This window comes from Rattus norvegicus, chromosome 12 (assembly GCF_036323735.1).
Source record: "Rattus norvegicus strain BN/NHsdMcwi chromosome 12, GRCr8, whole genome shotgun sequence".
Classification (NCBI taxonomy): domain Eukaryota; kingdom Metazoa; phylum Chordata; class Mammalia; order Rodentia; family Muridae; genus Rattus; species Rattus norvegicus.
In genome coordinates, this window is record NC_086030.1 from 10,549,055 (window position 1) to 10,575,712 (window position 26,658).

At 47.6% G+C, this 26,658-nt stretch overlaps 1 protein-coding gene and 2 long non-coding RNA genes across 4 annotated transcripts in view; 2 read left to right on the forward strand and 1 right to left on the reverse strand.

The window, feature by feature from the left end:
- The first annotated feature begins 1,249 nt into the window (after positions 1-1,249).
- LOC102551137 (uncharacterized) lies at positions 1,250-4,872 on the forward strand. Its single transcript, XR_358491.5, has 3 exons — positions 1,250-1,439; positions 1,852-2,006; positions 3,043-4,872. It is a non-coding gene; the product is annotated as an uncharacterized LOC102551137 (long non-coding RNA).
- Positions 4,873-7,176: 2,304 nt separating this feature from the next.
- On the forward strand, positions 7,177-12,113 carry LOC134481257 (uncharacterized). 2 transcript variants are annotated; one of them, XR_010056690.1, is made up of 3 exons: positions 7,177-7,310; positions 7,695-9,585; positions 10,223-11,579. It is a non-coding gene; the product is annotated as an uncharacterized LOC134481257 (long non-coding RNA). The 2 variants fall into 2 exon arrangements; XR_010056691.1 differs by lacking the exon at positions 7,177-7,310 and adding an exon at positions 11,621-12,113 and having other exon boundaries at positions 9,447-9,585; positions 10,223-10,335.
- Wdr95l (WD40 repeat domain 95 like) overlaps positions 9,067-26,658 on the reverse strand; it is a 35,390-nt gene continuing 17,798 nt past the window's right edge. Inside the window, exons 3-8 of the mRNA XM_039089921.2 lie at positions 19,895-19,948; positions 19,486-19,569; positions 15,375-15,440; positions 12,857-13,087; positions 11,827-11,909; positions 9,067-9,530 (exon numbers count right to left, since the gene is read on the reverse strand). Coding sequence (XP_038945849.1) covers positions 9,434-9,530; positions 11,827-11,909; positions 12,857-13,087; positions 15,375-15,440; positions 19,486-19,569; positions 19,895-19,948 — 615 coding nt within the window. The 3' untranslated portion in view covers positions 9,067-9,433. The remainder of the gene's footprint in view (positions 9,531-11,826; positions 11,910-12,856; positions 13,088-15,374; positions 15,441-19,485; positions 19,570-19,894; positions 19,949-26,658) is intronic.

The window sequence follows — 26,658 nt, forward strand, 5'->3', positions numbered from 1 at the left end:
GTCGGGAGACCTGTGGTCTCCTCCCTTCCGCTTTGTTCAACCATACACTACAATGCTACACCACCATTGGTCTGTAACAGCGCCAATACTAACATCTCTAAAAGTGTGAATCCAAATAACCTTTCGCTTCTTATAAGTTGATTATCGGGGTTGGGGATTTGGCTCAGTGGTAGAGCGCTTACCTAGGAAGCGCAAGGTCCTGGGTTCGGTCCCCAGCCCCGAGGGGGAAAAAAAAAAGATAAGTTGATTATCCCAAGTATTGTGTTATAGTGACAGAAATCTGCCTAGTATTCCCTATGTGGTCAGTTGATCAAGAGTAGACAATGCCCTATCAAAGCGCCCTAGAAAGTGGCATTACTGAGGAATCCTCAACGTAGCTGATATTATTATCGGTGGTAGGGACTCAAAATAGGAAGGAAGTTAAGTTTTGCGAAGTACGGTACATTCTACGGACTGAAATCCACACCCTCTACAGTACCCTTGGGGCATGCAGACAAGACACAGCATGAAGTGCGTTTTTGCTTCTGGGTACCAGTGTGATTGTTTTTTCCCCAGAAGATGCTTGGAAAAAAACCGGGAAGAACAGCCTGAAGTGGAGATTGGCTCACCCTCCCCCACCCAGTCTCCGATTCTACTTCAAAGAATAAAATGACCCAGTGCTTTAAGAGACACAGACTCCCAAGACAGTTTGCTCTCACCCCTGCCCCCCCAAAATGCCTCCTCCAGCTCAGTAAAAGAGCCCAGAAATTATTCACACTGCTCTAAGGCTCTGGCAAGAAGCCAAAGCCTTGGAGAATTCGGGCAGCCTGGCCCCTTAGCAACAGCAGCCCTTGCAGACAGTAACCATGCCGAATTTCCTTTTAAGATTGGAGGAGGCCACATTTAGCCCCGGATGGTCCTTCTGCTGGGGTTTCTTGGCTGTAACTGATAGTCGACAGGCTTTACCATTGATATCCGAAGCAAAGAAACCATCTCATTTGGGAGTCGAGGCTGACAAAAGTGAATTTACTAGCTTCAAATGCAGCAATGGGCAAGAGCTTCAGCCTGTCAAACACCCTGAGTTCAGTGCGCCCAGGACAGGGCAAGCTCCGAGCAAGGCCATTGGGAAGAAGGAGGGGAGGGGGACGGAGGTGGGGGCAGGGATGGGGGTGGCTGGGAAGTTGCAAATGCCCAGCTGTGTCTGGACCGAGTCCAGTTTCTGTTTCTTTGAACTTTTCCAAGTCGCAGAAAAAGCAAAGGGGGGCAATTTCTGACATATCACAGCATTCGAAGTCCCGATGACCTCACCACCTCCACACTGAAACCGCTTTTGATTTTCAAAGAGCCTTTCTTCTTTTTTCTTCCCCTCCCCTCTATGGGATGCAGAAGGATGAATTACAAAACAAATCTTCTGGCTCCCTCTTCAAGATGGAGAGAATCATTGACTCCTGTTATGAAAGGTGATGGGCGACCTGGGTGGATGGGAAACTGTGGACAAGGGGCCATTGGCCCTTTCAGAGCACATGAAAGGGAAAGAGGCCACTCTGATTACAGCGCGTGTGGAAATGCGACTGGTTACGGCCATTAGATCTTTGCTAGACTGCCAGAAATAACAATTCCACACATGGCCCAACTTAGGGAAGACAGGAGGTCATCTTTGGCTTACTGTATGCTTATTATGAGCAGAATTAATGGTACTACAGCCTAGCGAGGCCGCCAGCGCCAGAGCCAGGTCAGTTAGGTGCTGCGGCTCATTTCGGAGACTCGTGGGAACTGTCAAATCTTGAGAGGACCAGCATGTGTCTTAAATTCCACTTGGATGGAATTTAAGAGCAGAATCCATTAGGCATTCTACTCACACTTGCATTTCAGAGATGCTCAGACGGGGTGTGGCCCCCATGCCAGGCACCAATGCTCACTGCAGTGGGAGCCAAAGCCCACCGGATCTGCTGAAGGCTGTGGAGCAAAGAATAACCAGACTCGCCCAGAAACGGGGCTCTAGAAAGCAGACCTACCAACTAGCACGGGTAAGAAAGGATGGGGTCTCAGATGGGGTCTTGTGAGAGGGCAGTGTTACAGAAATAAGTGGACAGACAAGACTAAGTTCAGGGTGAGGAAGAAACCACTCCAGAAAATTTAAGGTCAAACATGAACGACAAAACGGAAGTAAAACCATCCATCACGCACATGCGCAAATAAGATGGCGCGCATGCGCATGTCTTTTTCAGTGCCTCTTAACTCAGTCTTCTGAGACTGGGTCTCCCACTGGACCTGCAGCTCACTGATTTGCAATCTCCCTGTCTCTGCATTCTCAGCTCTGGGATTACAGTTAAATGGCCACCACATGCAGTTTTTTTTGGTTTTTTGTTTTTTGGTTTTTTTTGGTTTTTTTGTGGGTGCTGGGATCTAGTCCTCTGGCTTGCACAGCAAGAATGTTCTGAGCTAAGCCATGTCCCTAGTCCCTGGTATTTATACTTCACTGGCAATCTCCTCCTATTTCGATCCTCACTACTTTGAAGAGCATGAAGACCCCAGAAAGGTGTCTGGCCCACAGCGGTCCCACTGCTGTCTTTGCTGAGTGACTGTTTGTCCCTGTGATACAAGACTGATGTTGGCACTAGAGATAAAAATAAAATACTCTAGGTCTCAGAGAAGAAATTAATTTCAGTTCAGAGGATTAGCAAAGGCTTTAAGGAAATGATACATCCGGATTTGGGGGCTGTGGCATGCTAGTGGTCAGAGGTGAATGGGCAGTGTGTGGGCAGCGACAGGGCACTGAACTGGATACTGGCTGGGTTGATGCTACTCAGGGGTGCAGGGAGAGACAAAAGACCCAGAGGGCTGGAACCTGAGCCTTAGGAGGAGGGGTGGGAGACAGAGTGTAAACAGTGAGAACCGCTCACTGTCACTGGTAGTATTTGAAGACTCTGCCAGACTTCAAGGTAGGGGAGGTTCAAGGGTAAGAGGGTACTTGAATAAGTATGAGGCAGAAATTTGGGAGAAAGGTCTGTGCTAGAGACATTGACTTGGGAGTCACAAGCATTGTGCCGGTGTTTAAAACAGACTAGAGGAGATCGCCAAGGGGAGGAGTACAACGGACCAGGAATAGGAACTGAGCATGCGCCAAGGATGTGACGTCTGGGAGAAGGGAAGGAGCCTGCAGAGGTGGGCTGGGAAAAGACGCCATGACGACTGAAAGGAAGTGGGAAGTGGAACTCTTGCACTTTCTTGCTCTTCCTTTTCTCATGCCCTCTTTGTCCCTGTCCCTTCCTTCCCCATCTCCCACTCCTTCCCTCCATGTGCCCATGGTCAGCCTCCTTTCCTCTCCTCTTCTCTCATAAACCTCTTCACATTGGAAAAAGAAAGTGGGAAGTGAAATGTCTGGGGAGGGAGACAAAGAAAGTCTATCAAGGACCAGGCTGACTCTGTCTCAATTTCTATTACTGTGATAAACACCGTGACTAAAACATTTACAGAAGTAAGGGTTTGCTTCCCTACGGTTCCAGACTGTTAGAATCCACCGTGACAGGGAAGCATGGCAGCGCCGCAGAGAAGTTGAGGGGAGCAGAAGCTGAGAGCTTGCATATTGAGGCAGAGAGACACAATGGCACTGTTACCAGTCTTTTGAAACCTCAAAGCCCACTCCCCATTCAACCCCACCCCCTCCCTGCCCCATCTCCACCCCCTACCGCACCCCCACTCCCTCCAACTCCAAGGCCACCTCCGAGTCCTTCCCAAACAATTCCACCAATGGAGTCCAAGTATTCAAACATAGGAGACTATGGGGTTCATTTTCATTCAAATACCACAATGACTGATGTGCCAAGTCAGGAGAGCTCAGGAACTGATGAAGGGTGCTTAGTGCAAGCACTGTTGGTACCCAAGGAAGAGATGCTTGAGGTGGGCAAGGAAGGGGAGAGCTCGGTTGCAGTGGATTGAAGAGAGTAACTATAGCTGATCTATCATCCATCCATCTGTCTATTTACCACCCATCAATCATCTATTTACCAACCATCCATTTATCATCTATTGCCTACATACTATTATCTATATACTATCATCTCTCTACCTACTATCTGTCAATTATCTATTTCTCTACCATCCATCCATCAATATCTATCTATAGATTTGCCTATCTATAGATTAGCTACACACTACCTATTATCTATTTACCTATTATTTATCTACCATCTATTTAGTATCTATCATCTAATACTACCTATCTATAAATCATCTATTTCTCTATGAACCATCTGTATCATATACATAATATCTATCTACCCATCCATCCATCCATCCATCCATCCATCCATGCATCCATGCATCCATCCATCCATGCATCCATGCATGCATGCATCCATCCATCCACCTACCCACCTATCTAATTTATTAGTGATTCGGTTACTTATTTGAGATATGGCTTCATCGTGCAGCCCAGCCTAGCTCAAAACTCAGTATACAGCCCCCCCCCACCCCCACAAGTCTTAAAACCTCAGTCCTCAGCCTCTGCTTCCCAGGTGCTCCAATTACCAGCACGCACCACCGGCTCTCAGAGCAGTTCTGCTGCCCGTTGGATGACTTGGTTTGAATGCTGTTGTTCCCTCTCTGAATTCCTGGGCTGGAAATTTAGCCCCCGAATTCATACGTTAATGGTGTTTGGAGGTGCAGCCTTTGGGAGCTAATTAGGATCGGAGGAGGTAATGAGGGTAGAGGCCTGCGATGGGGGAGGGGGCTGGCTGTACCGATGAGCCGGAGATGCACTTGCTCTGTCCTGTGTGGTGCTTTTGCCACTTGTGATGCAGGAAGAAGACCGTCCTGACGCGGAGTGAGACTATAGTCTCCATAATTTATCCAGCCTCAGATGCTCTAACGACAACAGAATCGGTGGGGTATTGACTAGCACTAGAGAGAGGGTTTTTTTTTTTTATCTTGCTTTATTTTCTCAATATATGGGAACAATGGCGTTTTTATTAGCAGATCAGCTGTGTCTCGTGAGGAATGTAAAGGTTCATCATGGAAGATGAAAGGAAGGGAGGTTTTATTTTTTTTTTTTCAGGAGGCTTAAAGTGAGCGTCTCAGGGACGTTGTATGGTGTTTCCAGCCAGACACAGGCTCAGGCCTCAGTTTCCTTCAGCATCCATTCCCCAGCTGGCCTCCCAGGAAGCTCTGCCTTGACTTCTTCCTCTTCGACATCCCTGTTGCAACCTCTATTGGCCGCCTTTGCTCTGCCCGGCTGGAGAATCCCAGTGATGGAGGCAGCTGGTTATTGAGCACCCACTACGTGCCAGTCGGTAGTTAAAAAGTTAACCCGATGTCCACTAAGCAAAGCTCACATTTTACCAGTGAGAAACCCACAACAGCTGCTAATACGCTCTGCATTGATCTCTCTGGCCCTTCACTAGTACCCCTTCCCATTTAATCACGAGTGTGCTTCCTTTAACGTCTACTTAAAACGTACATTCTGAGGCCGGAAGGATGACTCAGTGGTTAAGAGCACTGGCTGCTCTTCCAGAGGATCTGGGTTCAATTCCCAGAGCCTACAACGGTGGCTCACAACCATCTGTAACTCCAGTATCAGAGGGTCTGGTGCTCACTTCTGGCTTCTGTCTGTCTGTCTGTCTGTCTGTCTATCTATCTATCTATCTATCTATCTATCTATCTATCTATCTATCTATGTAGCTGCTCTAAAATATAGATTTAAAAAAAATTCAACTTTGCATGTGCTTGCACTCTTGAAGGGACACTTGTGTGTGGGGGCAAACATGTGCACGTGCACACACAAACACACACCCTTTACAAGTGGGAAGTAAAGACCCAAACAGGGGCCTTACCTCTCAGATACATCCCCTTCCCCAGGACTAGGGTCAAAGGCTTGAGGGGGTGGAGGAGGGGGTCCTCACCTCTCAGGTTGCTGGAGAGGTGGGGCTCACCATAAAGCCTTCTTGGAAGGTAGTGTTCAAGTCTCAAGCACCTCCTTAATGCAGAACTGGAGCCCTTTGGGGTAGGTATGAGGCCAAGCGCTTTTTTCCTGATATGCCATAATGACATGAGGTTGTGAACTTTTACTTTATGTTTTGTTTGAGAAATCCTGGATAGAGATTGATATCATATTCCTAGTTTTAAAATATCTATCTATCTATCTATCTATCTATCTATCTATCTATCTATCTATCATCTATCTATGTAGCTCTCTGCTGCCTCTTGTTTAGCATAGGATGAGGTCAACATCTTTCTCTGGGCGAGCATATGGATTAGTAGGAGGTCAGGCTGGAATAATAAAAATTGTTGCTACCTGTATTCATTCATTGTGTCAAAAGTAGCTGTCGAGTGACTTCTGCCATCTGCAGACTCCACGAGACAGGCATTTGTCACTCATATTAACAATATTCCTTTGAGGATCCAGCTCAGGGGTCGAGCGCTTGTCTGGTGTGCTTGCGGACCCAGGCACCATCTTAGAAAAAGAAAAATCCTCTCTCCCGCCTCCTTCTGTTTTATGTTTGTAGTTTTGGGGCTGGGGTGTCCCTCGGAGTATGTCTACAGTGGAGCGAATACATATAACAGGAGTGGGATTACGTTTGAAATCATGCATTATGGGTAATGATAGAGCGGGGCCTCAACATGGTAATTAGTTTACAATGTGCTCCCATGAAAATACTCGGAGACCGTGATTAATGTTCCCCGCAGCAGCCAGCCCCTGTAAGTAGATCCCATTGTATTTCCCAGAACTCCACTCTCCCAGGATATTACGATAAATACCACGTTGGTTCTTCGGTTGTGCTAAGTGATTAGGTCTGGGTGTGAGAGGGAGGTGAGGTGAAGCGGAGATAATGTCCGAGTGCTTGCTCTCCTGCTCCGCTAGACTCGCGGAAAGAACGAGTCGGCCAGCCATAGAGGGCATCTAAGGGGCCAAGGACATAATCCACAGCCCTCCTCATGCCTGCTTAGTCTGTGACGTTATAAACTGCTCTTCCAAAAAGGGTTTCCGAAGTGATTTAGCACACTGTGTCATTTCAAGAAACCGTAACTGAACATAGGGAAAAAAAATCAATGCCAACCATTCACCAAGGAAACTCCTGTAAAGGGGTGGGGGTGGGGTGGGGCCACCTACGCTTGGAGTGTTTGAAGCGCCCCCTTCTGGCCTCATTGTAGACCCCAGGTGGAGAGGAATGGAGGGGGTGGCGAGGATCGGGCCCTCTGGACAGAAGCTAGACGACGGAAAGAGGCAGAGTCTACTTCAGAGTGGCAAAGAAGCGCCTCGGATTGCGCTTTGAGACTCTTGGGACAATCTTCCCTTCCCATAGGATGCGAGCTCATCAGGTCATGGCTTTCAGGTAACAACATCGTTAACGGACAATCCCATTGGTTCCTAGGTCTAGCTCCCTCCCAGATGAGCTTCGGGGCTGCAGGTGGACACTTGTTCAACTCGGGAAGCACGTGACGTTTGGAGGTTTGGGGGGTGGGAATGGACCAGGAAAAGTCTGAACAGCTCTGAGGGCAAGGGCTGTTTAGCTCTGTTTCCACCCTCAGAGCACATGTGAGTTGGTGAGGACAGTGTTCCCCTTGGGTATGGCATGCTGCTGTGTTAGGGGTTGTGTATACAGAGACTTTGACCTGCCCTGTGGTTGTGGATAAAGATGTCACCTATCCAATTCTCCAGAGGTAAGGGGGCTGAAGTGTGACTCACAGCCTCTGTGTGTCTTCACCTCCCATCCCAGCTTCCCCAGTGCCTGGAGTAGAAGAGGTACCTAGGGGTGGCCATCTCACCGGGAGAAAACATATTCTCGTGAGTGTCCTATATGGTCCTTCCTCAAAGTGATGTTAGCACACTGTGCCATTTCAAGAAACTAAGTGAACATGGATTTTAAAAAAAAAAAGCGGGGTTGGGGATTTAGCTCAGTGGTAGAGCGCTTGCCTAGCGAGCGCAAGGCCCTGGGTTCGGTCCCCAGCTCCGGGGGTGGGGGGAGCCATCAATGACAACCATTCAACAAAGAAACTCCTGAAAGGGGGTTGGGGTGGGGTACCTACGCTCTGAATGTTTGAAGCGCCCCCTTCTGGCCTCATTGTGGACCCCAGGTGGAGAGGAATGGAGTGGGTGCCCAGGACCGGGCCCTCTGGACAAGGATTTTGTGCAAGGCTCCTCACTCCTAGTAGATGCCAGTAGATGTTTAGGAGCCAGAGAGTAGCGGCAAAGCCCAAGACACCAGAGTCACCCGTGAGTCACTCAGGACTCGCGCACCAGTGGCTTAGTGCAGCACCAGCACAGCCAAGGGCCAGGGTGCCTTGGGTTTGAAAGCGCCGCTGGGGAGTTTTCTCAGAGATGCCACGTGAGCTTCAGAGAATGGCTGTTTCAGTGGGAGCCACCTACTCAGAGAATCTACACGACCTTGCGATTTATGAATGTGTCCCCCATAGTCAGCAATACGGGCACACAGTGTGTGCTTGACAAACACTGCGGGAAAGGTGGTCGGAGCTAGGAGCAGCACTGGGTGTCGCGTGAGGTCCCCTGTTTGGCATGCGTTGGAGGAGTCCTGTTCACTAGGTTATCATGCCTGCGACTTGAAAACGCTTCACAGTTGGAAGTTGGGAAATGAGAGGAGCTGGGGTGCCATCTGCTCTAGCTTGGGTATTTATATTCCTCGCCAAAACTCACGCGGGGACTTAGTCTCCACGGTAGCAGCATTGTGGGGTAGGGGCTAGAGGCAGTTTGGGTCACGTGGGCCAGGAGTGCCTGAGTTTCCGTGAGAGACACTTGTTACAGATCAAGCCTAGCGGTCCCCACCCCCCCCCCCCCCCCCCCGTGAGTCAGAGCAGCAGGCGCCCTCTCGGAAGCAGAGTCGAAGCTGGTACCGCACTATGATGCTTTCTAGCTGCCGGATCCTCAAGTATAAATAACCTCTTGTCTTCCTTCATAAATTACCCATTCTCAGGCGTTCTATTACCACAACAGGAAGCCGACCAAGACACCATTCAAAAGCTCTCGGTATGGCTGTGCAGGGAGTAAGTAGGTAGGGAAAGCCGGATATTATGTTCAGGATCGAGTTTCAAGTGATCTGGCCACATATAAGGTATCACTGATAACTGCAGGACTCAGTTTTGGTTCTTTTATTTGTTTGTTTGTTTTTTGATTCAGTGTGTGTGTGTGTGTGTGTGTGTGTGTGTGTGTGTGTGTAGCCTCTGGTGTCCTGGAACTCGATCTGTAGAACAGGCTGGCCTTGAACTCACAGAGATCCACCTGCCTCTGCCTCAAGCATGATTCAAGGCCCATGACCACCACTTTTGGCTCTTTGGTGGTCATCTCTCTGCTGGTGAAGGACAGTCCCTCAGCTAAGCATCACCGGGACGTGTGACATGGTGGGATCATGCTAGGTGGAGCGTTAGCGAGTGCTGTCCAAGGAACAGTTCCTAGTGCCTGGGGGCGAGCCACCCACAGGCAGCCTCCCTAGAATGGACTTTCTTACCAGTAGTCCAGTTTCAGGGGCACAGCTTCCAGGCCACGGATCTGACAGTAAGGCTCCAAGTTCGAGAGCTCATGCAGCTGCAACTCCCGGCTCCTGTCCAAGGCAAGCATGGTTGAAGGCAACTGGAAGCCCCTCACCCCATCCCTGTGTGAGTATATTAAATCCCATTGATTCCACAAAGAGGGGGCCCCCAACCAGTGAAAATCCTGCCCTATGGGGCTTAAATTCCAGCCTTCCCAAACCTCTCTAAGGTGGGGACATCTCTTCAGCCGGGTTCTAAGCCCGGCCACATGACTGGCTCTTTTCCATCAGGGGCTGGTACAGTTTTCTGCTGCCTTGGCTCTGGAGCCTGGCTGTAGGGAACACAGAGCTCAGCTCACCACTGAGGTCCCTTCTCTGTAAAATGGGGTCCTGACAATCTCTGTGTTAGAGATGAGCCACCAAGGTGCCGTGAGGTAACCCGTGAGAGAGTGGTTGGTCTGAAGTCTGGGGACCACTCAGAATGTCAGGCTTTAGTGTGGAGAACATAGGACGTCAGATTGGAACCTGACGGGTGGAGGGCTCTTCATTAGCTAAAACACCAAGCAGCCTTCCCTCCTTTTTCCTCTTCCCAACATCATTACTAGTACTTTGACCCAACCCTCCTACCTTGGGGCTGCTGAGATGAGAACAGCTTTGTGAGAGCAACAAAAACGATAGCTCACACCATGCTCTAATCCTGGCCCTCAGCCTGGGCCTCCTTGTGCTAAATGTCATTTCCTCTCACTCCCTTCCTCACAATGCAGTTCAAATGTGGATCCCTGGACCCCAGTGAAGTGTGCCACTGGCCAGCTCGGAGTGTTTAATAAGTGGCCATGTCAGTCACTGAATCGTGGTGAGATCACACACAACAAGGCCAGTAAGCATCTTTCTCAAAAATCAGACTAGAGGAGGTCACCGTGTCAAGTGAAATAAGCCACAGAAAGAAAAGGCGCACAGCGAGTTCTTGTTGGTGGAGCTGACGCACAGGGACCTCACAGGACCACTAGACACTGAGAAGGGCGGTGGAGAAGGTCAGAGTGGTGGGGGAAAGAATTTAAATTAGGAGCACCAAATCAGAAAGAGGAGCAATTCTTACTTTCTATAGGCCAGCTGGGTAACTATTGTTTAAAATAAGCTGTAACATATTTCGTCTTCTCAATAACACATCAAAATGATTAGCATTTGATTGGTGATCAATCAAAGTAAATATCACCACAATTTGATCATTACAGGGAGTAATCGTATATTAGATTAGCATACTGTATCCCAGTATACAAGTGTTATGATTTTTTTTAAAAAAAGAACACAGCTAGAAAGATGGCTGGGCTTGATTCTCTTCCACAGGACCTGAGCTCTGTTCCCAACGCCCACCTCAGATGGCTCATAGCTGCCAATAACTGATGTCCTCTTCTGGGCTCCTTGGGTATTGCACTCATATATATGTGTGCGTAATACACACATAAATAAGCAGTATATCTTTTTTAAAATGATTAAAAATAAATGTAATAAAAAATTTTAAAATCCAAATTGAGCCAAATTTATAAACTTGCATTTGTTGCTTACTACTTATCATCATATTAAATTGATTATATCAACTATGTTGATATTTCAATAAATGTATTTTTGAAGATGAGTTAATATAAGGTATTACACCACATGAACAATTATAATTTAATAAAATAACGGGGATAGGTTGGGTTGGTCATGGAATTGGACATTAAAGCCTAGAGCCTCAGGGACTTGTGGAAGAGAGTTGTGGAGAGGGCTTTTCGGCAGTGAGGGGCTTGTATGGTAGGCGGAGTTGTGAGAACCCTTCCACCTGCTCCTTAACTGTAGCTACACCCTAAAGCCACCCCCCTCCAAAATGGTCTTCAGCTTCTACCCTCCCTCTGCGATCTGAGTTCACATTCCTGTGAGCCGGAGCCCTGTGCGAGCCTGAGCCCTCTGGACCTCGCGCCGCCGCACAACCGCTGCGGCAGCGGCAACGGCAATGAGTGGGCACCTCCATGTTCGCGCTGTGTATTTTACCCTGCGAATTAGTCCAGTGCAGTCAAGACTCACTTTAGATGGATAAGAAAACAAATAAACCATTTAATCCAAATAAAGTGTGCTTGAAAAGTACTCAGACTAATTTTCCTCCTGTGGCCCTTTCTTGGTTCCAGAAGGATTTTCTACAAGACGGGCATCCTCGAGATAATGAGCTCTCGGCATGAAGTCACACAAAGTGTACCTCTGTTTACACACATGGGAGCTAATATCTTAAGACTCCAACGTTAGCCTTCACACTGCAAATGTGTATGTTTATGTGACCTCAGACACGGATAGGTATCCCTTCACACCGGAACTGTTCCCTTTCGGTTGTACTTACCCGGTCCCAATGATTACTTTGTTGTACTGTGGCATGCTGACAATGTCTGTCACCCATCGGGACTTCTGGCTGGTGGACTTGCGCTACAGAATTGAAAGGTGAAAAGAAACAAATGTATATGCCTTTAAAAACGGTATTCATTTAATTTTAGTTTATTTCATTTTTACTGTAAAGAGCTTACGTGTATTTTATGTGCATGAGTGTTGGCCTGCATGTCTATGTGTATGGGCCCCACATGGGTGCTTGGTGCTCTCAGATGCCAGAAGGGGGCATCAGGTCCCCTTGGAACTCGAGATACAAATGGTTGTGAGCTCTAGGTGGGTGCTGGGAACTGAACTCAGGTCCTCCGGAAGAGCAGCCAACCCTGTAGTTTTCTTTAATTGATTTTCTCCTTCCTGGGGAGGAACTTGGTGCCTTTGAAGAGCCAATTCAGTGCTGTCCCCTGGAAGGGGCCTGAGAGGCTTAGTTGTACCTTCTAGTTCTAAGCTGCCTGAGGGCAGATGCTGGACTTTCTGTCCCCAGCACCCAGCACAGAGCCTGCTTTACTGCGGGAGCTCAAATATTTGCTGATTGAGAGGGGTTGCAGGAGGCAGAAGTGGGCCGGGCATCCTTTCTCCTAATTACACTTTCCCAATGCGTGCTGGCTTCTGAGTCTCTGATTAGTGATTCAGACGAAAAGCCTTATCGGAACTGCCTCGTGGGTACAACCACCAAGGGGCGGGGATGCCCGATCCATCTGTCATTCAGTAAGACACGTGAGAAATTACATGACAGAAGCATGTGTAATTCATCATTTCATCTGAATTTAGAAGCAAAAAAAAAGAAGAAGAAGAAGAAGAAGCATTTATCTTGGACGCCTCGTAGGGCTTGTGTCTTATTCGAAACCTGTAGACTCGCAAAATCTGCCACGGATATGTTATATTCACAGGGCACAATTTATGTAATCACGCCACTTAAGGAGCCAGTTTTAAAATAGCAGATAGAACCAAACCGTAGCACTCAGCACCCTTATCAAATGAAAATCACATACAAAAATCGGCTTTTTCCTCTTCAGCTTCAGCTGCAGGGACCAGAAATAAATAGCGCCATCTTCTCGGATGGTGATTAAGGTGTCATCGGGCAGAGAGAGAATGCGCAGCACGGGTCTCCCATGTGTCAGCCTCTGCTGAACAGCAGGCAGCAGGAGAGAGGCCTCTGCCTGCCGAGCGGCAGCCTTAGCTTGCTCTGAGTACTCAAGCTGCAGGTATGTGCAGAAAGTATCCTAGAGAACAAAGCACAACAGGGCAAGCCCTCGGCCATTTCGGCTTTCAGAAATTCTCTTTCCCGTCAGAGAATGGATAAAACTCTCTTCTTGTGCATTGATAGAATTGTTAGCACACACTGCCAACTTGGGGAGCGGTAACTGTGGGGTATATTCAGCTGGGCCTGGTGGTCTGTTGCCCAGCTGTCTGCCTTCCCTCTTCCTCTAAGGGTGGTGTGGGGGTGAGGTGGGCATCTCGACAATGGTGGCAGTTGTTTCTAGCCATGTACCATACCTGACCCACATGACATGGCAAGAAACCTTAGTCATTGTTGGGTGGTGGTGGTGCCCGTCTTTAACTCCAGCACTCGGCAGAGGCAGAGGCAGGGGCAGGGGCAGGGGCAGGGGCAGGGGCAGGGGCAGGGGCAGGGGCAGGGGCAGGGGCAGGGGCAGGGGCAGGGGCAGAGGCAGAGGCAGAGGCAGGTAGATCCCTTGCGTTCAAGACCAGCCTGGAGTGAGTTCTAGGACAGCCAGGGCTACACAGAGAAACCCTGTCTCAGAACAAGACAGGCCTGAAGAAGACGCAGGCCAACAAAGCAAAGGCAGTGAGTGCACGTGCAGAGAGGCCATCAAGGTCCTTGTGAAGTCCTAGGCCGTCAAACCCAAGATGCCAAAGGGCCCCAGCCACAAACTCAGCCGTCTGGCTTTCATCAGTCACCCCAAGCTTGGGAAGAAGAGTCAAAGCTATATGGGAAGGGACGTAGGCTCTGCCAACCAAAGCTGAAGGTTCAAAGCAAGGCAGAGGCCGCAGCTCCAGCTAAGGCTCCCAATGTGCCCAGACTCCCGTGAAGGCCACATAGAAAAAGGCTTCTCTGCCAGTGTGAAGAGAGATGGACTGGTGTGTCAGGTACACCTCACACTATTTTCAGATGACCAGCATCCTATGAGGCTTTTACTAATAAATTTGAGGCAAGATCTGTTTAAGAAAACAAAAACAACGAACCAAATAACCAACCAGCCAACCAAATAACCAACCAACCAACCAAATAACCAGCCAACCAAATAACCAACTAACCAACCAACCAACTAACCAACCAATTAACTAATCAACTAACCAACTAACCAACCAACCAACCAACTAACTAACCAATTAACCAACCAACTAACCAACCACACAACTAACAAATTAACTAACCAACTAACCAACCAACAAACTAACTAACCAACTAACTAACCAACTAACCAACCAACCAACTAACCAACCAACCAACTAACCAACCAACCAACTAACCAATTAACCAACCAACTAACCAACCAACAAACTAACTAACCAACTAACCAACCAACTAACCAACCAAACAGAAACGAATCTAAAAAATGTCTGTCTCGGGACTGTGCCCCTGCCTACTGGACTTTACTGTGCCTCCCTCAGGATTTTAGCAGGATGCCCATAAAAAGGAACTTTGTGGCTTTAAAAAAAGGGGGGGGGGAAGGTAGCCTTGAACCTGTGACATGGAGGTGGGTAGCGTGGGACTTGAGGAATTTTATTTCCTCTCCATGTCTCCCAAGCCCCCACTTCGCTAGCTTTCTTTTTGTGGGCAGGAGCCTTGAACGCTTCTTTAGAAACCAGGTGAGAACGGGAAACCCTTCCATCTGACTGGGCTGGCGAATTGACCAGAGGTCTGAATAGAGATGGCATACTGCTCAATCTGTCATTTTTTTTTTTTTTTTGGTTCTTTTTTTCGGAGCTGGGGACCGAACCCAGGGCCTTGTGCTTCCTAGGTAAGCGCTCTACCACTAAGCTAAATCCCCAGCCCCTCAATCTGTCATTTTTAAACTTAAGTCACACCCAGACAGTGGTGGTGGGATGACGGGCACAACGGCCAAGAGTGCTACAAGCAGATGTCCTACCTCTTCATAACCACGCACTGAAAACTGAGTAATGATGATGGTGGTGACAGTCCTGGAGGACCTATGCTGTGACAGTCCCGGCTGCAAACCCTCTGCAGGGGCTCACGGTGTTGGCCGCCGGCAACCTTCGACCCAAGGGATTTCTTGACCTCTGTTTTCTCTCTGGTGAAGTGGTGACCATGACTCCCACTCTTGGTTTTAGGGGACCCTATGTGGAGCCCGCCCTGAGCTACTGAGGTTCCCAGCTAAGCTCCTTCATACAGGAATTTGAAAGTTGCTAGCAAGCACTTTACCTTGGTTCAGCTTGGAGTGGCCAAAGGGACGAAGCCAGCCTCCCAGTGGAGTGTCATGTACATTCCTTACCAAAGTTAAGATGGATCTACACGACGTGACTTACCCACGTGATTCTCCCCACGGCCTCGCAGTCGACTTTCATGAAGAGTTGTTCTATTTGCCCGATACTCTGGGAAGGAAAAGAAAAGGTCAATAGGCTTCGCTGGTATTGAGGAAAGAGGTTCGCGCAGAGGTGCCAGACTTCAGACAAACACATGGTTAGTGAGGGATGGCCTCACTCAAAAGCCTGGAATCAAAGATGAAACAGAGAACAGAAATCTCAGGGTGGTAGCCATCGCTGCCTGGATTCAGCCTGCCTGTCAGACCCCATCAGAGCCTGGGAGAGCTTCAGTATATGTGGGGGTGGGGATGGTCCCTCCACGGCTCTGGATGTAAATCACGGCATGAAGATTGTGTTGTGCAGGACTCAATCTATTCCCCCAAGGCTGTGCCAGGAGTGACCCTGCTAAAAGTGACCCTGGGCTCAGCCCAGAGCTGGGGTGCACATGTTACTGAATGAATAGGACTCATCATGGGGGCCATTGGGAAACTCCATAGTGACCACCAAGTATATGCCAAACTCTGGGAGAGGTCAAGGTTTCAGAGCTGAAAGATAAAAGGTCTGTCTGTCCCATGGACCCCACTGGTTGAAGGGCTATCTGTAATTGCAGTTAAACCTTAAACCAACAGATACACCACACACACAAGACTGCCTCATGACAAGAACTACATTTGACAGTGGACAAGTTGTTTGAGCTCTGTTTGTCGAAGTTTCATACTAGCCTCTCGTGATGGAAGGACACTCAAGTTGACGTGCTAAGATCTGGGCTCGAGGGCTGGCTCAGCGGTTAAGTGTGCTGCTGCTTTTTCGAAGGACCTAAGTTCAGTTCCAAGTACCCATGTCAGGTAACTCACAGCCATCTGTAACTCCAGCTCTAGGACATCCAACGTCGTCTTCTGGCCTCCTTGTCACTGAACACAGACACACACACATACACACACACACCACACCATACACACACATACACACACATACACAGACACAGACACACATACACATATATACACACACCACACACACACACATACACACACAGACACACACACATACACACACACACCATACACATACACACACATACACAGACACACACACACATACACACATATACACACACACCACACACACATACACACACAGACACACACACATATACACACACACACCACACACATACACACACACACATACACACATATACACACATACACACATACACACACATACACACATACACACACACCACACACACATACACACACATACACACACATACACAAGCACACCACATACACATACACACAGATACACACACCACACACACACATACACACACACCACACACACATACACACACATACATACGCCACACACACATAGACACACATAGACACACACGCACATACACACACACCACACACACATACACACACACACCACACACACATACACACACACATACACACACATATACACACATACACACACATACACACATATACACACACACCACACACACATACACACACATACACACACATACACAAGCACACCACATACACATACACACAGATACACACACCACACACACACATACACACACACCACACACACATACACACACATACATACGCCATACACACACATACATACGCCACACACACATAGACACACATAGACACACACGCACATACACACACACCACACACACATACACACACACACCACACACACATATACACACACCACACACATACACATACACACACGAGATGGGGGGAGGGGGAGAGAGAGAGAGAATGTCTACCTCATTCTAGGAGAATCCAAGACAGACACCGCTCTGTCCATACTGTTTACGCTGACTAAAATTTAGCACAGAGCACCATGAGGAACTATGAAGATCTTTATCACTTATTGAACAGAGAGTTATTGATTTCTGACTGTCTACTCACATGGCCTAAGGCTCTCTGTGTGTCGAGTTCCGTCAGACCCCAGAGTAGCAGAGCAGCCCCATTCTGGAGCCATCTCTCCCCTGCTCCCTTTGACCACTGAAAAGAGAGGCTTGGAGATGCCAGACTAACTTCCCTGAAGCTCGCTGGCTAAGAAATAGATTTGGGGGGTAACAGCCCTCCGGGCCCAGATCTTAGACTTCCGTGTTGAATTTTCTTCTTTAACAAGAGACAACCGTGGGATCTTGACGGGCAGCACCTAAGCAGCCTGTCCTTTATCATATACAACTCATTTCACGAGTAAAATCTTGTGGGTGTGGTGTATGTGTGAGAACATGTTCAGGTGTGCGAGTGTGTGTGTGCACATGCACTCGGAGGCCAGAGGTGGACATCAGGCATCTTCCTCTTTGGCTCTCCATCTTATGTTTTAAGACAGTGTCTCACTGAACCTAAAGATCAGCAGTGTTGTTAGACTGGTTGGCCATTAAGTTCCCACAGGCCTCCTGGTTTTGCCACCCCCCCCGGGGGGGGGCTGTGGTTACAGATGTGTGACACCACACCCAGATCTTTAGTTGTGAGTTAAACTCAGATTCTGTGCTTCTGAATCAAGCATTTCACCAGCCGAGAGAATTCCCTTCAGCCCCCTATAGTCTTGCTCATTAAGACTATTTTCTAGCAACTGGCTTATGCTTCAGAAAACAAACCCCACCTATGCGCAGGCAAGCAATCCTCATTAAATTCGTCAAGCCATCAAAACAACTAAACAACAACAGAACCGTGATACAAAAGGGTGTGTGTGTGTGGGGGGGGTGCTGGGGGGAGCTGTTGGGAACAAAAAGAGTTTGGGAGGAATGGAGGAGGGATAAGAGAAGGCAACAAACAGATGTAAAAAAAATGACCAAAATTCAAGATGTGTATCGCATGTGTGTCTTAGTTAGGGTTTTATTGTTGTGAAGAGACAACACGACCACAGCAATTTTTTATAAAGGGAAACATTTCATTGAAGCTGGCTTTACAGGTTCAGAGGTTTAGTCTGTTATCATCATGGCGGGAAGCATGGCAGCATCCAGGCAGGCATGGGGCTGGCGAAGGAGCTGAGAGGTCTACATCTTGATCCAAAGGCAGTAGAAGGAGACTGTGGGCCACACTGGGCATAGCTCCACCTCAAAGCCCGCCCCCACAGTGACATACATACTTCTCTAACAAAGCCACACCCACTCTAACAAAGCCACACCCACTCTAACAAAGCCACACCCACTCTAACAAAGCCACACCCACTCCAACAAAGCCACACCCACTCCAACAAGACCACACCTGCTAATAGCGCCACTCCCTATGCCCAAGCATTCAGACACATGAATCTATGGGACCCACACCTATTCCAATAACCACAATGTGTATACAAAATTATCAAAGAATACAAAAGGAAATAAAAAGTAAAATAAAATTAAAAAAAAATGTTGTATCCTGAGCTAACCAAAATGGCAGAAAATGAGTAAACTGGTTTATTACCGCTGTCAGGGAAGTGGAGGAAGACTGAAGAGAAGTTAAGTGGTTGTCTTTGGAATAAAAGCATATACGCAAGTAAGCAACAATCTGGTGAGTCCCGTTTCCCTCCTAAGCAAAGTCTCTAAATATCTCACTGCTCCGGTTCACCAAGTGATTTAAAGCCCTTTCCAAGTCAACTATGTTGGGATTTAAATGTCGGCTCGCGTCCGGACAGACCACACCAAGCCAACATAATTCCACGTGGAAAGGTTTAATGAGAGAAGAAGAGTAGAAGAGGGGAGATGTAAAGGCCGGCCATGGGCACGAGGAGGGAAGTGGGGAGAGGAATGGTGAGAGAAGAGACAGGGACAAAGGCGAAGAGGGCAAGAGAGCAGAGAAGAGAAAAAGAGGATGAGGAAAGGGCAAGCAGTCCCCTTTATAGTGTCCCGCATGCCTGGTTGTTGCCAGGTAACCATGGGGCGGAGCATACGTGGCTGTTGCCAGGTAACCGTGGGGGTGGAGCTTAGACAGAATACCAACAAACTGTCTGGTGAACCAGTCAGGTCTTAGTGGAGAGGAGAGGAGCGGAGCTCACAGGGATGCCCGGATCTCATTGGCTCAGTGTTTACAGCATTAACTGTGGTCTGCACGATCGGCTATGTACAACCCCCACTTACTTTGCCATGGGACCTCATACTCTGCTTCATTATGCATTTGAACGTTTCCATATCTAGCAGCTGGCTTCCTCTCTTCTCATGTTCCTACAAAAAAAAAAAAATGTAAAAGATAAAAAGAAAGAAAACAGTCAGCTGGGAACTTACAGACACTGCGTTCTGTCCAGTGCAGGATAGAACAGGTCAGTACACAACTGAATGTCTAATTAGGCTCATTTTGAATCGGTTAAACTAATAAAAGCAACTTGTTTTTAATTACGATAAGAAACGACGATCGAAACAATTACTCTTTGTGACTATTTCATTGAAGTTTTAAAAGTTTGTACTTTGTACTGAAAAAAAAAAATCAAATATCAAGTAAAGAATCAAAGGCCCAGATGGGTGTTTCAAAGTTTACCTGGCCAGCTCTTACCTGAAAGAGTGCTTTTAAGCGTCGTAGCTCTCCCAGAGTCACTTGCTGTTCGATCTCACCAAGACAAAAAGAAGCAAATTAGAATCAACAACACGAAGATTTTTCTCAAGGAAAAGAGGGCAGAGCTGTCCTCCCCAGCATAACTCCTGGGAACCCTCAGGCGTCCCGTCCGGTGTGCTCAGAGGAAGTTCAAACGTACAGGGGTCCCGGGGTTGGATCCTGAACCAGATCCTGAACACTGTCTTTAGAATCACGGTGAATTCTCACTCTTCCTTCTTCCCCCAGTCCAGCTTCTGATGTTTCTTCTTCTTTTATTTCCTCCACGTCAGTGCCTACCCTCATCCTCTCTCAAGATCCCTTTCTCTTCTCTCTCCCTTCCGGTTTACACCACCCAGCCTGTTGCCGGAATTTGGGGCTGGGGTTAGAACAGAACCAGCAGAGACTCCAAACACTGAAATTGCAACAACTTGGTAGCTCAGCTGTGTCATCGGCCTTCCGGGAAGAGATACCACCAGGCACCAGGCCTTCCATTTAGTGGGCGTTATTTTGGCTAAACATTTTGACTGGAAAGAGGCAGGCTCTCTCTTGGAGCGCCTCAGCTCAGTAAACAGATCTCCAGAGTGCATGTTCTCACTCCCAGTCTTTTATCTACCATATAAAAAAGAAGTTTTTTTTTTTTTTTAAAGCCAGTACAGATCCCCAAATACCAGGGAAGGCCGAGTTAAACCGCAGTGTGACCTATGACAGTGACAGAGAGTGGCTTTTCCCCGACCAGGATCGTCTGAAATTGATGTGTACCGACCTCCAAAGTGGTCCTGCCCCCTTTCCTCCATAAAACTCAGGCCAACCCCAAGCTATTGGGTAAGCCGCCATCTTAATAAGATACAAACAGCTTTCAAATTCTATCTTGAGTGACCCAATAGTTAGTGAGTTGGTCTTTCGCCTTCCTGGATCTCCATTCCAGAATAAAAGAACAAGTAACAACAGCAAGGACCTGTTGCCCCGCCTCCCAGGAGAGCCCCGCCCCCACCCATCTGGAAAGACACTAACTTCTATTTGTTCTACGAATGTACTAGAAATACTGCTGATGAAAGACCCCCGAAGGGAGCCCCCCACTCAAGTCTCGGGAAAGACGCGCACCCAGTAGGACACAGACACCGACCTGCTGTAATCACACGAGGAAGATTTATTGTGAGCGAGATGAAACGAGAGCTCAGGCCAGCATGCTGGGGTCGAGACTCATACGCCACACAGGGAGTAGAGGAGTTCGACCCCAACCTGAATTTTCACAGAGCTTATAAAGGAAAAAACCACAAACCAGGGGGATCAAGAGGGAGGGAGGAGGGGAATTCCAAAACCATAAACTGCCCATACAATTTAGGACTTTGTGACATTGTGATTAGGGGTAGTGACATTTTACAGGGCCATTGGACCATTGTGGCCGGAGGCTATGGGTCATTGTGGCTGTTCCAGGAAACCTTTCATGCAAGAATGTTCCGGGAACCATTGTACAGCAAGGGAGGGGCGAAAAGTTCATGTTCTCACAGACCCTACCTCTTCTTTTTGGGTAGCTAGGCGGCTTATTATTAATTTTTAATCCTTCATTCCCCACTTCTTCTTTTTTTGTTAATAGTTCTAATCCTAGAACTTCATGGAGAACTCAGCTTCATCTAGCATAACAGCTTGGTATTGTAGTCTTAACATGAGGATTCTAACCTGGACACTATCCAAGCCTATCCACCAAGGTCATGACTAGCTTTTAGAACTTCTAAGCTTATACGGACTGTGATCCCTGAGGCACAGTCCCAAGAAGTGTTAAGAGTACTAACATATGCAATGTTACATCATTTGTAATGGAAATCAAGCCTATCCCACACCTATCTTGATAGAACCCAGGACAAACATGACTGAGTTTCCCTCTAGCTCTCAGCCCCAACAGCTAGTACATGGCTGGTGAGGGCTGAGAATTGACAGCTGTCAGGGTGGTCAGCAGCACCAGGTACGGTCCTTTCCAGCGAGGCTCGAGTGTCTGGACTCAGTGTAGCTGCAACCTGGAACTGATGGGATGTCTCAGGGGTCTCCGGGGCATAGGCTGCTGTCAGCTGTGAGCAGATTTCTTTCTGTATCACCTGTAGGTCTTTTAGCCTGGCACACAAATCATTATTACTATGGCACTATGACATGTTGGTTCAGTAACATCATCTAATACAGTCAGGGGGGCTGAGGCCCCATATAAGATCTCAAAGGGGGTAAGGCTGAATCTGGAAGGGTATTTCTTGCTCTGAAGAGAGCAAGAGGGAAGGAGTGTCACCCAGTCTGTGCCAGTCTCCATGGTTAATTTGGTCAGGGTCTCTTTTAGAGTTCTATTTATTTACCCTACCTGTCCTGAACTTTGAGGTCTGTAAATACAATGTAATTTCCAATCGACCTCTAAATACTTGGCCACACCCTGGCTTACCTTGGCAACGAAAGTAGGGCCATTGTCTGACCAGATTACCTTGGGCATTCCAAATCGGAGGAAGATTTCTTCCAGTATCTTCTTGATGATTGCAGAGGCCGTCTCTTGTTTGGTGAGGAAAGCTTCTATCTATTCCTGAAAAAGTATCTACAAGCACTAGGAGATACTTGTGATTATATTTTTCTGGTTTTATCTCAGTGAAGTTCACTTCGACTTTTCACCAAACTCTCTAGGTCTCTTTGCCCTGTTTGCTTGCTAAGCATTCACTTATTGACATACCTTATACTTTCTACTGTCTCTCTGGCTAAAATCTTAAAGTCTATTACATACACTTAACTACTTGGACAAACTTTTTATCTCCTAATTGAGTCCATTTCTGTATTTGGCAAAGTGAGTCTTTTCTTTGTTCTCTGGGAAGTATAGCTTTCCCCTCAATGTGCCATTGTCCTTTATCTTTTAAGCAATTTGGGCCTTTTCTAAGTGAGGCCATCCCTTAGTCCGATCCCAGTTCCCAGTGGCTGTCTCTTGCAGGCCTGCAACCAGGATGGGCTCCTGCATAACCATTTTTCGAGCCACTTTATCTGCTTCGTTATTGCCCCATGTCACTGAATCTCTTCCCTCCTGATATCCTGAGCAATGAATAGTACTCACAGTTGTTGGCTTCACCAGGGCATCCAAGAGATGGTAAAGGCATCTGCAGTGCTGATGTACTGGGGGGGGTAGAGGTTCAGCCATCCCAGATGACATTGTATTGTCCACCATGGCAGCACCCACTTGTCTCTGACCTTCATTCATGAAGAGAACTGTTCCCGTCTGTGGACAAGGTCCTCGGCTTTCAGCAGGGGTCAATCAGCCAGTCGCAGAGGTCTTTCCTCCACCCATGGGCTTCTGCCAGTACTTGACACTCGTGCTGTGGTGGCTCCAGGTCCGGATTGGGCAGCAAGGTGACCAGATTGTCCCCAACCGGTGGAGAATCTAGTCCATGGCAGCTGACCAGTGGTCCCATCTTTTGGGACACTCTATTCAAAGGCAGAACATCAGCCACTCTATCACAGTTTAAGTCCTGGATTGGGTGATAATTGTTAGTGCCCGGCTGGCAGGAGTGATATGTTCCAAGTAGAACAGCGCTAAGCCATTCATCTCCCAGCATCAGGTACTGGTGCACTGAGACAGGTCTTAAGCTCCGCATACACAGTCTGTAGATATGCATACACATGGCCTCACCCAGCCATTTCAGCCCACGCAAGCCATTTTGGAGAGCAATTTTCTCATGAGCAAGGGATAGGGGCAGTCAGGGATGACTATGAACTAGTGGGTTACCCGGCCCACGCCAAGGTCCACTGTTCTTCGGGCAGTCCATAAGTATTGTTTGTTGCCAGTAGGCCCCTGTACCCAAGGTCTTTGGATATTGGCCCACTGGAGGGGGGCATAGGAGCACAGAGCATTGGGTCCCTGCATCCACACTTCCCTTCTATCTCTGTACATAGCCAGCACTCTAGGACCAAGAGGCTCTCCAGTGTCCCCTCTTGTTCTTTCTGGGGCAGTCCCTGACCCAGTGTCTTTTTTTTTTTTTTCTTTGCATTAGGCACACTGATCTTTAGCCAGGAATTCTCTTCTGTTGCCAGGTACTGTCTTCCTAGGTTCCCTAACTACTGTGGCCAGTATATGTTCCTCTCTTGTCTTTTATCTCTCTTTAGCTCTCTAATTTCCTCTTCTTTTAGTCTCTTTTCTTCCCTAGCTTCCTGCTCTTTTTACCTTCTTTCTTTCTTTCTTTTTTTTTTCTGTCTCTCTGCATCTTCTTCTACAGCTATTAGGTGCTGTCCACTTTTCTGCACAGACCCTGAACCATGCATCAACTTACAATAACTCTCTCAGCGACTTAGCTTAACCCTTCAAGTTTCTGTAACTTTCTCTTCATATCTTTTCCTTATCTTAGCCAGATTGGTGGGGCATTTTCCAGCCCCTAGGAGACCCACCCTTGGAGCCTGGGGGCAGACCTGGAGCACTCCCTACCTTCAGGGGTATGAAGAGAGCAGGCAGAAGTGAGGGCCTTCTATGCGTGTTGGAACCCTTTTTTTTTTTTTTTCTGGCCTCTAGTAGGATTCCGTCTTTCCTCAGTGGTAAAGAAGACCTGTAACAGTTACTAACAAGCATATCAAATGGGATGGTGAGAAAACAAGAGAATCTTGAGAATAGAGTCTACCGAAGAGGGCAAACAGCATTTAGTCACACAGCTAAACCAGGAGGCCTTTCTTGGAGCAAAAAGGCCATTGTCAGTGTCAGCTCCATGGCTTTGCCTCTCAAGAGAACCAGCCTCCAAATGACACTAGGCTTCTAGTAACAACTAATAACAAAAGGATGGAGAGATGGTTAGAACCTGGGTGCTAGATGCCAGGGGGCTGATAAAAGAATTGTAACCAGTTCACCTGGGGCTATCAGGACCTCAGTAGTAGCCCTTTACCAAACTGTCTCACTGGGTTTAAAGGCCCATGGAAAAGAAAACATTAATCCTGACCTTGGCTACCTCCAAGTAATTTAGTGCTGGAGACTGACTCCTCCCTTGGAATAAAGACAGCAGATAAGGCAGGCTTCCTTAAAGAACTTCTCTAAATGAGCACTCTCCTTCTGTGAGCAAATGTCAGAAATTCCTTTCCTATTCTTGTTTTCCTTATAGCCCCACCTAGCTCTCAGCCTTTTTAGATTATTCTTCCTGTAGCATTTCTAACACAGCCTTGCACGGAGCCATATTGGATTTGGGCCTAGCCGCTTTTTGACTGCATGGTTCAAAGTGACTCTGGGCTGTTTGGCCACAGAGACTCACCCCGAAGATGACTGCCATAAATCTTAAGATTGTTGGATAAAGCCTCTCCCATGAATTTACGGCACAGGAGTATAACATTCAAGGGATGCCTCAGCTCGAGCAGATACCAGTTATCTCCTCAGTCAACACCCAGTGTCTCCACCACCTGACCTCATCGCCTGACTTCTTTGCCTCCAGCTATCACTGCCTATACCCTCATCTCCCCCTCCTTCATATTTCACAAAGGTCACTCCCCCTACCTGAAAGCCTTAAAAGCTGCAATGTTCATCCCAATAAACGAGACCTTGACAACAGAACTTTTGCTTGGTCTCCTTCTTCTCTTCACCCCCATTTTGGCCCACAGGTAGAAAGCCTCTTCGGGACCCTGAATAACTGGGTCCCCGCTGGCGGGGACAAGTGGCGCCCGAACACAGGGACCCCGAAGCAAGGCCGACTACAGGACGATGGAGATAAGAGAGCTGCAGCGGGAATCAAGGACTCTTCAGGCCGCATCGCTCGTGCGTCGCTGGAGAAGGAGGTAAGGACCGGTCGAATAATTGTCGTCTAATTGCCATGGGGAAGGTATGGATTTAGGAGGCTTGTTTCATAGGAGAGATCAAGCGCTCACTCAGGGAGAGAGGATTAAGAGTTAAGAAAAAGGACTTAATCAAGTTTTTTTGTTTTATTGATGAAAGGTGTCCCTGGTTAATTTTAAGCAGTGTGGGGCTAGCTTAAGTAAAACTTGTAATAAAAAAGGGACAAGGTAATGGTAAAGTGTTTTTGCATATGCGTTCTTTTAGAGTTATATTTTAGTCTTTGGATCCTGACTAGAGATAGTTTACACCCTAGACATGAAAGAGAATGGGTTTGGGAAAAACAGTCCTCCCGGACTCTCCACGGATGCTTTGGAGAAAGAGAAAAACTTTTCAGGGCTCTCCTGGGAACAGAAGAAAGGCAGGAGACGTCCTGCCTCTCTGCTGGCTCCTATTGGAGAAATGCTTATTTCTAGTTCTGGGTTCCATAGGTAGGATATGTGGGTCCCTATCGTGGGACACCATCTAGTTTTTTCCCTCTATGTCTATTGTGTGTCCTTGGTGCACCAAGCTATCCATGTCTGTCAGTTTATGTCTGTGGTCTTTGTTTCTCGTTGTTTAAATGTTTTATGTTTCGTGTTCAAAAGAAAAAAATGATAAAAACTTTATCTGCCAGTCGTTCACACCTTGACTTGGTTTTAACTCGTTTCAAGAAGGGAACAATGCATAAAAAACAGTTTCAATTGGCTTTTGGAGCCTACATCTGTAGCTAGAAGCCTAAGTCTGCTGGACAAGCTCCCCAGGGGCTGGCTAAATGTTTATACTAGCTGATCCTAAAGACACCAGGAGCTTCACAGCTTAAAAGGTGTAACATTGGTAACAGAAAGTTGGCTTAAAACTGTAATTTGGATATGAGCCAACCTAGGGAAACAGGTCCAAATTGAGGTAATATTTTTATGGAATTCTTATTCTA